Below are 12,672 nucleotides of genomic sequence, written 5' to 3'. Positions count from 1 at the left end.
TGGCTGTAAAAGAAAAGGATCAAGGTGTTGCAGTGGCCTAATCAAAGTTCAGACCTCAACTTGATTGAAATGCTGTGGCGGGACCTCATGAGAGCTGTGCATAAAGAAATCCCCACAAACCTCAATGAACTGAAGCAATGTTGTAAAAAAGAGCGGGCCAAAATTCTTCTAACAACGATGTGAGACTGATATTGCTGTTAAAGGTGGTTCTACAAGCTATTGAATCATAAGGTGCACTTAAGTTTTTCACACATGGCTTCTTCATTTGGGCTTTCTTTTTTGTAAAATAAATGATGACATGATGGTAATATGTCATGTGTTGTTGTTCATCTGAGGTAGTATTTACTTACTTTTAAGAACTGCTAAGGACCAGGTGATTTTTACTATGTCCTGACGCATAAAACCATAGAACTCAAAGCAAATATACTTTTTTTCACATGGCTATAGGTGTTCAATATATCTTTTTTGTTTCAGAATAACATGATTGGAAGATAAACACACTAGTAAACATTCAATTTACTATTTTTAGTACCTTCAAATTGGTCACTGTTGTTCCAGTACTGTGCTTTTATAGAAACAATAAATACTGGTTTAATGATATTTTTGCAGATGTGATTCCATCTATATCATCTGTACACATGTTTAGTGGTTGCATGGAGTGTTTAAATGGAATTACTAGGAGCACCATGAAATATTTTGCACGGTTCATCCAAGTTCTTCCTAATAATGACAACAGAAGTAAGGATGTGCTAAATGAAGCAAAAAAGGATATACCATCTGCAGTACCTTGAATAAACTTGCAAATGAGCAAGTCTTAGCTCCAGATTTTCCTTAAACCAATTCCCTAATCTCAAGAAAGGCACGTATTTGTTCACTGAGATTTTGTTTATTGACCAAACTTTTTCACTGCCTCTTTCAAAAGAGATTTAGAGTCCTTGTGTATTGTGCATTCAACATGCTCAACAAATGAAATTGCTGTTCAGTGTTGTGATTCTTCATACGAAAATACTTCCCTATTACTCCATTAGCCATTCTGTGACATTATTTTTGTCTTGTCAGTTTCCATATTCAGTCTGAAAAGAAATGAGAAATCCAAGGTTATTTAGCAGTTTGCTCACAAGCTGAGAATGTAAGCAGAGAATACAATGAAAACATCTTTATCTACATATATTTATCACTATCTGATAAATAATAGATAAAAACTGTGATCCAAATGAACTTGTTCATTTATGGAAAGGACTCACCAGCTGAAAACTATGTAGAATTGACTGTACCTGCAGTCAATTCTCTTTATTTGAGGATTATATATTTGCAAATTTGCTACTCACTAAATATATTTGTTACTATAAAATCAATAGAGTACCTGCAGCGCTTTCATTTGTGACTATGCAGAGTGGTCAAACAAATGAGTCATCCAATGCACAAGTTCCCAAGTGAGGTTTCAATATTCACTAATTCAGTGTTTGCAATGACTTTATAAAACACAACTCCAGGTATAGTCCTCATTCAGCAATCGTTTGAAATTACCACAGACCTGAATGGGAGGACTTATGACCATTCTTCATAGTTGCATCCATTGCAAGAGGTCACATGATTGTGATTTGAGTGGTTGACAACTGGCTCACTATTACAATGGTTACAATGTCCCATGGTCCCATGATTACTATTTATGACCCTAATTCCAACAAGCAAAGTCAATATGGAGAAGCTGGCAGGAGGTCGTAAATGCCAATCACATGATCAGAGGATGCTGTGACTGTGTGAAATTCTCCTATCAATAGCAACAGATACTGCCCGTGACATTATGTTTTACAATCACATCCATTTAGCAATGGAATTGCCGGTCTCAATTACCCTTATTAAGCGAGGGCTACCTCTACCATGAATAACGAGCATCCTCTCTATTTTGAAAAGTTTCAAATATGTAAAAATAAACAGCCCTATCCACAAATGTACATTCTATATAAGTCAAAACAGAAAAGAAGACGAGATGAAAGTTAAAATATTTGGCAGAGATTTTAAGATGTACAAAGAGGAAGTAGTAATATGGATGTCCCAAAGGTACTTTTTCAGGAGGCAACTATACTTTCTCGTTTTTTTCTTTTGAAGACATTTCGCTTCTCATCCAAGAAGCTTCTTCAACTCTGACAGGATAGTGGGGAATGGAAGGATTTATATTCCTTGCAGACAGCTGATAATTTGCATCCTTTAGAGGGTCGTTGAAGCACTTGGAGGTTTATCTGTGTCCTCAGGATCACCTGAGTAGTGCTCCTGGTTCCTGTAGTTTGCAATTTTTTCCTCTGGAAATCCACTCCTACTCCCACACCATTCAAAGGGTGTTGTATAGCTTAAAGTCTGTAGAGATTCTCAGTCATCAAAACATCATCAAAAAAGCTCAACAAAGAACATTCCTTCTGCGCCAACTCAGAAAGCTCAAACTGCCCAAGGAGCTGCTGATTCAGTTCTAGAGAGAAATTATTGAGTCTGTCATCTACACCTCTATAACTGTCTAGTTTGGCTCTGCAACCCAACAAGACAGACACAGACTTCAGAGGATAATTAGAACTGCAGAAAAAACAATTACTACCAACTTGTCTTCCATTGAGGACCTGTATACTGCAAGAGTCAAAAAGAGGGCTGTGAAAATATTTACAGATCCCTCGCATTCCTGGACATAAATTGTTTCAACTCCTAACCTCAAAACAACACTATAGAGCACTGCACACCAGAACAACTAGACACAAGAACAGTTTTTTCCTGAATGCCATCACTCTGCTAAACAAATAATTCCCTCTGTTTACTAAGAGGGAACTATTACTAAGTCTGCACTACTATTAATCTTCTCATCGTTCCCACCACCTATCTCCTTCCACTTATGACTGAATGACAGTAATTTTGTTGCTTGCATCCTTATGATTTATATTGATATTGTTTCCTGATTGCTTATTTGTACCCTATGACTATCATTAAATGTTGTACCTTCTGATTCTTGATGAACATATCTTTTCTTTTATGTACATTGAGAGCATATGCACCAAGACAAATTCCTTGTGTGTCCAATCACACTTGGCCAATAAAAAAATCCTATCCTATCCTATCCTATCCTATCCTATCCTATCCTATCCTATCCTATCCTATCCTATCCTATCCTATCCTATCCTATCCTATCCTATCCTATCCTATGGTTTTTTCTTTTGAAGACGTTTTGCTTCTCATCCAAGAAGCTTCTTCAGCTCTGACAGGATAGTGGGAAATGGAATGATTTATATTCTTCTAGTCTTCAAAAGAAAAAAAAAAGGAAAGATTTCCAGAGGAAAAATTGCAGACTACAGGAACCAGGAGCACTACTCTGGTGATCCTGAGGACACAGATAAACCTCCAAGTGCTTCAATGACCCTCTAAAAGGATGCAAATTACCAGCTTTCTGCAAGGAATATAAATCCTTCCATTCCCCACTATCCTTTCAGAGCTGAAGAAGCTTCTTGGATGAGAAGCAAAACGTCTTCATAAGAAAAACAAGTCCAGTTGCCTCCTGAAAAAGCACCTTTGGGACAACCATGACCTGGATGACTGAGAATCTCTACAGACTTTTAGTAATATGGATGTCACAAAGCAGTGATTAACAGTCTAATGCAACCAAGAAGTTATTTATTGGAAATCTGAAAAGTAGGAGATAAGAAAGAAAGCTGGAGCTAAATAAGGAGCCTAATGGCAAAGAGAGTTTCTGAAGACAATTATAAAGAATGTATAATGAGAAACGTGATGTGGCAAAACCCAGAAAAGCAAGAAATGAATAAATAACAATGACAATATTCAATCCTTGCAGTAGAGGGCAATAAAACCACAGCAATTTTGTAAGAATGAGCATGTCAAGGCTGCTAAAAGTATAGAATCACTGAAAACATTCCAAAATCTCAGGGAGAAGGAGCAATGAAAGCATTCCCTAGGAGAAAAATGTAATATTTATTCTAAATTATAGCACAATAATCTAGGATAGTATCCATTCCCCTCTCCCATTTTAAAAAGGAAAACAAGAAGGAAAAGAAAATGTGACTGCATAGAAAGATTACAAAAGAAGGGAAAACAACAAGAATGTTTAAAAATGAGAGAACACAAAGAAAGGATGTCCTATGCATCCTTCAAAAATATTTGTAGAATATCTTTGTCAAATCACTGATTCTCTGCCCAATTTATACATGTAATATCACTGTAAGGATAAAACAAAGTAAGCTCCATGTAAACCGTTTTGAGATCCTTAGAGGAAGGCAATATTTACATTCTCTGAATGAATGAATGCTTTATTTGGCAATCAAAAGGTAAAGACTACGCTGCTAGTATATAATCATATTTCTGCTTCAAAAAAGGAAAATCAGAAACTAACTCTCAACAGAAATATATTGGCATCAAAGAACCAAATTTGAAACAGAGGTGCCTTCTGCAGACTCCTTTTAAGTCCCAACTTGTCAAGATTTCTAACAAATATTTTTAAAACAAAAGGAATCACCTAAACCAGAGGTGGGGCACTATTTGTTTATTATTATTTATTAGTCATATTTCTATGCCGCCCACTCTCCAAGGACTCTGGGCAGCTCACACCAAAGACAGTATACTAAATAGCATATTGCCCCCTAACAATCTGGGTCCTCATTTTACCCACCTCGGAAGGATGGAAAGCTGAGTCAACCTTGAGCCGGTGAGATTTGATCCGCTGATCTGCTGAACTACCAGTCAGCTGAAGTAGCTGCAGTACTGCACCCTAACCACTGTGCCACCTCGGCTCTATGGCCCCTTTATGACTTGTGAACTTCAACTCCCAGAATTCCTGAGCCAATGTTTCTTAAAGTGGTGTTCAAGGACCCCCTAAGGGTCTCCCAAGATCCTCTCAAGAGTCCATGAAATCAAAATTATTTGCCAGCCTATGTTACAATACAATATTAAAATCCCATCAAACAATTATGAGAAGCAGTGGCAGCAGCACTGAATCCAATTTTTAATATTGTAAATATTCAAAAACATAACCCATATAAACAAAAGCTCTTTTATAGTCCTCCATAATCTTTAAAAATGGGAAGGGGTCCTGAAAGGATAACCTTAAGAAAGTTTAAGAAAGAAAGTGACCTAAGCAAATTAAAGAAAGGTTTGTCTCAGTATCCATGCTATTATTAAAAAGGCAATAGAGCCCTGAGGAAGATAGGTGGTTTAGAAATATGAAATATAAATAAACTTATTGTTTTAATGATCAAAGTGGCTATAATTGACATTTTCAAAATGAGATAGTATATAATGAAAATTAAATAATAAAATTTCAGATCATTACAAAAAATGCTCATCCCAAGTAGGCTAGTAGACTAAAAGAAAAAGGATATCAGCTGAATCAACTAACCTATAACAATGTGTCTATTTTTTAATAATAACTGCAATTAAAGAAACACAAAACAAAAACTTTCAAATGCTAGTAGAAGTCATATTTTTCAATATTTTATATGGAACACCAACTCTCTTAACTTCTAGTATTATGTTGATATCGGTATTAATTTACATTCAGATGTTAGGAAATCTAAGAAAAACCAATAGTTCCTCAGATTTTCCCTTTATATTTTCTATATTCTTTGTAATGTCTAAAATAGAACAGTCACAACTATTCCTGTGCCAGCTCTCAACAGGAGGAAAAATGTTGACTCTGAATGTTGCAAATAAACAAGAAAGATCAATATATAAGGCCTTTGCTCTTTCTGATTATTTTGTGCTTCAGACTGTTCACAAAATTGTCACTTCTGATTGAGTTTTTAGAAAAATGAAATAGAAGTATTTCTTCCTGACAAGCAATTCTGATTGCACAAGGCATAAATGTACTAAGAAAAGAAATAAATTTAGACTCAATATTTAATAGTGGAAAGACGACAATCCTGCAAATTTTCAAAGACCCTACTTCGTAACCCTGAGGGTAAATCTAATGCAAAGGTAGCAATCTGTGGACTAGGTGCAACTTTCCTCTTCAAGCCTCATTTTGTAGTTTCCATGTGCCTGAATTTCTGCAGAAAAATGCAGAATTTGAATGGATAATTTAATTGCTGAGCACATTGTAAGCCGCCCTGAGTCTTCGGAGAAGGGCGGCATATAAATCAAATTAAAAAAAAAAAAAAAAAAAAAATTGAGCCCACACATAGAAACCAGAGCCATTAAATTCTGTTTATGAAGTAATGCACTTATTTTCTCTCAAAACAACATTCCAAAAACTAAGGAGGCTCAAAATTTTACCTTCCTCCTCAATCCTTTGGGCTGTCCCCTTTATCATCTTTACACTGTTGTCCCAAAGCAGTAAAGGAATAGAAATCGAAATTATTTGACTGGGTCATTGCATACCCCAAATATCTAACATTCACAGAACAACAGAATAACAGAGTTGGAAGGTACCTTGGAGGTCTTCTAGTCCAACCCCCTGCTCAGGCTTCTATAGCTACTCACTTGCAAAAGTTCTTGTTGTGGGTTCTTTGATCCCTGATGTACCATCATCCTTGCTCTTTTGTGGAGCTCTTCACTGTTTTCTTCCCTAGCATAACATTTTCGTTTTGGAGATGTACACTGGGACTGCCTTAATACTGTAAAAAGACAAGTAGAAGAGGTGCCATTAGACCTCTCCTCATCTTCTAGAATCTCAAAAGTTGTCATTTAGGCTTTCAAGTTTTTACCGTGCTAGATAGAAGGTACATATCCCAAACTATATGGGAGAAAGTGCTTTAATTGTAGATTTCTGTTTACCATTTTGCTTCAGAGTTTCTCACTGAAGGTGGTACCATGTTATTTCTCTTTCACTTTTAAGCCACTATTAGAATACACAAATCATTCCAAGAGGTTTATTGAAGCTATATTAAAAGTGAAAGTGTGGTCTAATGCCACTGAAAAGTTGCATAATTTGTGGAAAGCACTTGCTCACTTGTATTGCTGCAGCTTCCATGGGCTGAAGGAAGGTCTGTGGTTATATTACTGAAGTCTTCTATACAGGATGGGACAGAGGCCAATAAACCTGAAAAAAAAAAGGACATCTCTATTAAAGAGCAGGCCTACATTTTCACTGTGTCTTAAAGTACATTCACATACACACACACACACATTAATGAAAGACAAAATTTATAGCTCAAGGTTGAACTCTGGGGTCCTTGGTATTCTCTGAGCTTAGTTGCTTTCTTGCAGATGTTTCATTACCAAACTAGGTAAACATCATCAGTGCTAACAGAGAGTGGGCATTGTTATTTCTTGATTTTTTTAAAAAAATTGATTTATATGCTGCCCTTCTCCGGGGACTCAGGGCGGCTTACAATGCGTTAAGCAATAGCCTTCATACTTTTGTATATTTATACAAAGTCAGCTTATTGCCCCCACAAACTGGGTCCTCAATTTACTTACCTTAGAAAGGATGGAAGGCTGAGTCAACCTTGAGCCTGGTGAGATTCGAACTTACAGTAATTGCAGACAGCTGGTGTTAATCACAATGCTATCAGTCTGCTGAGCCACCAGGCTCTTTTGCTGGTCCAGTGTTAATCTTGGTGTTAATCTCTGCTCATCGGGGTGTTGATATCAAATAAAAAAAATCCACTCCCTTTTAGCACTAGTGATATTACCTAGTTTTGTGTGTGTGTGTCCCAGGGCTGATGAGTCTTGAGCAACATACAAATGTAATAAATTATTACAAATTATTAAATATACATACAAAGGCCTCTGTAGCGTGAGAGCTGCTGATAAATCTGCTTCATGCGTTCAATGTTTAGTCGACTGGTCTCTGCGTGGTTCACCATGGGTTTGGGATAGTCTACCCCAATTATACATTTTGCTGCTTTTTGAACCGAACCAGGCGCATTCCAGGGCTCGTAGATATAGCGTGATGGAAAACCTTTCAATTGGGGTAGATACCGCCTATAGAATAAATCAATAAGGACTATCATTAATTATTGTAAATAGTTTATGTATGATGCCAGCTAGCCCAATTATGTAAAAAGATGAGCTTGTATTCTTATTTAATAGATGTTTTACTCTACTTATGCAAGACAGCCCCTGTTTGGGAACTGACAATCAAAAACTGTGCTACCAAAGGGGAAAAAAGGGGATAACAGGGAAAAGGAAGAGTAAATTTTCATTTTGGCTTTAGTGTGACAAAAGCTGTGGTGACTTCAGCCCATATGCTCACCTAATGTAGTCACCACTGGGATCTGTACGACGCCCAAACCCAACAGGACAGTAGCAGTGAAAAAACTGCTGGAAGAAAGCACTGCAGGAAAGCCACATCCAGCTACCTGCATTCACACTGAAATCTGCATCCAGAAGCAGCTCATCAAATACCTGTGGAAAGAGAAAGAGAGAAAATGTGAGGGAAGACTTTCACGGGAAGCTTGAGTGGTCTGAATCAAAGACTCTCTTCAGTGGCTGGTACAATTTTGATGTGAGGGAAAGAAACAGAATTTTAGACCGTGGATGTATCATGTTTGTTGTTGATCTTATGTCAACTGTTTTGGAAGCCTTGTCAGCTGTACAAAGTTCTGATGTTTAGTGACCCTGATCCTGGAGAATGAATCCAATTAACTGCTGTACATTTTATGTTGTATATTTTATTTTTATATTACTCTCCTCCCAATGAAGCCAAGAGCAATGTGTGCCTTGTCGAAGTATTAACACACATTTTCCATAAAATTTCTTGATAAAAACAATCTGTGTTAAACCAACCTCCATAAAATAATAAAACATTATTATTTATAGCAAATAACAAGCATATTTATAACAAATTTAGATTCAAGACAGTCTAAAAAAAACAGCCTGATCTTGGGGCAGTTGTTACCTTGCACACATATATTGAAATGATATTTTGAATAGGACAGAGGAGAGGTGAACAAAGAAGTCTTTAAATGACAGAATAGAATGAGCTGAGGCAACTAAACTTGTTCTAGGAAAAAAATCCATAACTGAGGTGCCACCATCACTGAGGCCCCATTTCTATCCACCATTCTGCAAGCTAGGCCCACTTCTACTGCTGATCTTAGTGCAGGGTTGGGAAGCAGGCCTTTAAATACCTATATTCTGAACTTCTTAGTAAGACTATGCTATCCTTTGAATTTGAAGGCACAAAATGCTTCAGAAGCACTCATGTACCGTAATGTCTGTTTGCAACTCCTTAAAATAGTTGTCCCTTCCCTAAAATTGTATCGCTCGGATTGCAGTATGATGTGGTTTAAAGTGTTTAAATATTTAGGGAGTTGCGGATAGATACATTAGTGTCCCACACATTTCAAAGGATATTTTTGTTACTGAATCTGAAGCCCTGCACTGCTCTACTACTTACATCTTAATTGACTTAATGTCAACACAACCGGACAGTGCAGCATATACATCAGTAGTATACATTCACAATTAACTACCCCAGTAGTTAATTGATCAGCTGATTTCTGCAACTCGTGGACTATTTTCAACGGTAGACCATGATGCAGTAATTCAGTCATGGAACTGATACAGCCTGATTCCTGAAAATAAGCTACTGTATTAGGCTCCAGTTAGGCAGAGTTCGCACAGCAATGGAAAATGGATATTATATATATATGTGTGTGTGTAATTAGAGCCATGGTGGCACAGTAGTTAGAATGCAGTATTGCGGCAAACTCTGCCCACAGCCAAGAGTTCGATCCTCACTGGCTCAAGGCTGACTCAGCCTTCCATCCTTTTGAGGTCAGTAAAATGAGGACCCAGATTGTTGGGGCCAATATGCTAACTCTGTAAACTGGTTAAAAAGGGCTGTAAAGCACAATGAAGTCCTATATAAGTCTTAAGTGCTATTTCTATATTAACACCATGAACTAAGTATCTATAGAAACACAGAAACTATATATAAAAAAGCCTAATGCCACTAAACTATATTCCAGTTGAATTTGATTTCTGGGAATTTGCCCAGAAAATGTTCCTATCATTTCTGCTAAGATACTATTTTCAAATCTTTCATTCACGCTTTCATTCCTTAAAAGAGACTTTTTATCAACAGGATTCTTTAAGAGAATACTTTTCCTTTATAAGGGAACAACTGTTTCAATTCCATATGGGCTATATAACCATCCTTTCTTAAATCATCATCATCATCATCCTTCAGTATTTTTTATCACTTTCTGACATGACTCACCCTCACTCCAGATTCCCAGCTGATCCAAAGGTCACCTCTGGTTAGAAAGCAGGCTACCGCATGCCGGGCCAGGTGGTGAATCCAACCTTCCTGTCTCAGTTGAGTCATAACTGCATCAATCCAAGGGAAACCTGTCTTGCCTTCTGCCCACTTTGCCAAAGCTTCAGGATTCCTGTCCCATGGGATTTGGATGCAAATAGGATTGCCTTCCATGCGATCAAATTTAGGATTATTTGTGGCAGCTGTGTAAAAAAATTCCCTCCAGAGTAATTGGCCATAGAGCGACAGAGGTGGAGTGTTGTTCCGCTTTACCTAAAGAGGGAAAAAAGATTATGTCATATTGGATGCATTTCTGTCAGTCACCAAATCAATTCTGAGGTAATTTTGGTTCCAAATTAAACCTACCCAGGGAATAAAGTTTTAGGAACCTTTTAATTGGAGAGCCAAGTATTTTGAGGCAGCAAGCCACTGAACGCTTTACCACATATTTGATAATCTGATAAGAAGATTTGCTTAAATCATTTTTTTGTCTACTGGAAAGCAGGACATTCAGAATAATAAAAGCAAAGCACTTTAAAATATCTGATGCAAAAGGTAATCCTATGAATGCATGTCTAGAAAGTATGAACTGAATAATTAATTGCATTTAAAATCCATTGTTTTAGATTTTATGTTGCTGTTGTGTACATATTTCCTTATTTTCTAAAGGGACAAAATACACACATAATTTTAAAAGAATATAATTTTAAATGTGGTTTTGTTGCATTCATTCATTCATTCATTCATTCATTCATTCATTCATTCATTCATTCATTCATTTTCCCTGTGACAACAACCCTGTGAGTTGGGCTAAGTGAATGACTGGTCCCAAGATCACCCAGCCAGCTTTCATGGCTACAGCGGAACTAGAACTCACAGTCTCCCATTTTCTAGACTACTGACTTAACCACTAGACCAAACTGGCTGTCATTCCATCATTGTACACATCATTGGTGGGTTGCTCCCGGTTCTGTCCGGTTCTTTAGAACCGGTAGTAAAAGCGGCGGGAGGCACCGCCCACCCACCCGGATGTCATAATTGACGATCTGTGCATGTGTAGAAGCTCCCGTTGTGAACTGGTAGTAAAGGTAAGTAGAACCCACCCCTGGTACACATACTTGTAATTTCTTTATTTTACTTATAACTCAATCATATACTGTAACTTAAAAGCAGCCTAAAAGATATGAATACTCCCAGGTAAGGCTCAACATTATAGTAAAGTAGAAATAAATCTAAGGAACATAATACCTGGAAGGTGTGCATTGTTACAAGTAGAAATAAATTGGGAATTAATATATTCTACAAATCATTTCATTTCCATGTGTCCACAAATCTTCTTTCCAATTCGCATTTCCTCACCTTTTTGTAAAGTTCCCAAAGCCGATAATAGAATAAGCGGCAAGACAAGCAGCCAAACCGAAGAAAGGGACTCAACCCTGTGGGGCTGGCCAATAACGAACTGGCATTCATCCTTGGCCGTTCATAGTTTGCAACCCATGCCTTGAAGACATCAGGACAGAATAAAATAGAAGTGAAAATAAAGAAACAAAAAAGAAAATAAAATATAAGAAATTTATATAATTGATAAAGAGGATTCGGTATTTCTTGATTAAAAATGTTGCTTGCTTTTACGACCAAGCTTATAAATATCTTCAAATATTTATGCATGGGACTAGGAAAGACATTTTAGCAATTCAAAAATAATGTCAGAGCCTGTAGCAATATTTGGCATACAATATCTGACTCAAATTTTTTTTAATATAGGCCCCATGTTTCATCACAGAACTAAATTAATCCCTATGGTTATCTAATAGAACACGATTTCTTGCAACACAACCAACTAAGATCAAATTAAATACAGAATAAAGGTTGAGCTAAATTGCGAGGAAAAAAAATATATGAAAGATTAGTTTTATAAAGGCATCAAATGGATACTCCAGAGTCTTGGGTTTTACTTTTACCACATACTGAGGCATAGCTTGAATCTTGCTCAGATGTAATATACAATTTAATCAAATTTTCAGGGAGGTAGCAAGATTTATACTGAATTAGAATCATTGCCTGCAAATTATATTCACTTGCAAAGACCTCCGGACTTTTCGTCGGGCCCTGAAAACACATCTATTCCATCTAGCTGGGCTGGCTTGACCCCATCCTTACGGTTTTAAATTTATAATTGGTTTTAATTGGGTTATTTTAAATTGACGGCCAAAAGTATTTAATGTTTTTTAAATAGTTTTTAAATTTTATATGTTGTGTTTTTACTGTTGGAGAAGGGCGGTATACAAATTAAATAAATAAATAAATAAATAAATAAATAAATAAACAAACAAACAAACAAACAAACAAACAATTTGCAAATAATAATAATAATAATAATAATAATAATAATAATAATAATAATAATGATAATAATATTAATAATACTTGGTTGATAACCACTCAGGCTTTTGAGCACATGGCAATAAGGCCAAGTGCTT

At 36.6% G+C, this 12,672-nt stretch overlaps 1 protein-coding gene across 1 annotated transcript in view; it reads right to left on the bottom strand.

Moving 5' to 3' along the window:
- Positions 1-869: 869 nt before the first annotated feature.
- CRY2 (cryptochrome circadian regulator 2) overlaps positions 870-12,672 on the bottom strand; it is a 33,320-nt gene continuing 21,517 nt past the window's right edge. The window contains exons 6-12 of the mRNA XM_070931227.1: positions 11,552-11,692; positions 10,154-10,465; positions 8,183-8,334; positions 7,709-7,911; positions 6,935-7,024; positions 6,466-6,599; positions 870-1,073 (exon numbers count right to left, since the gene is read on the bottom strand). Of these exons, the coding sequence (XP_070787328.1) occupies positions 1,056-1,073; positions 6,466-6,599; positions 6,935-7,024; positions 7,709-7,911; positions 8,183-8,334; positions 10,154-10,465; positions 11,552-11,692 (1,050 nt within the window). The 3' untranslated portion in view covers positions 870-1,055. The remainder of the gene's footprint in view (positions 1,074-6,465; positions 6,600-6,934; positions 7,025-7,708; positions 7,912-8,182; positions 8,335-10,153; positions 10,466-11,551; positions 11,693-12,672) is intronic.

Source organism: Pituophis catenifer, unplaced genomic scaffold (assembly GCF_029215685.1).
Source record: "Pituophis catenifer annectens isolate HBS135680 unplaced genomic scaffold, rPitCat1.0.hap2 SCAF_1, whole genome shotgun sequence".
In the NCBI taxonomy this organism is placed as follows: Eukaryota; Metazoa; Chordata; class Lepidosauria; order Squamata; family Colubridae; genus Pituophis; species Pituophis catenifer.
The sequence above is the reverse complement of the archived record's forward strand: the minus strand, read 5'-3'. Positions and strand labels throughout refer to the sequence as shown.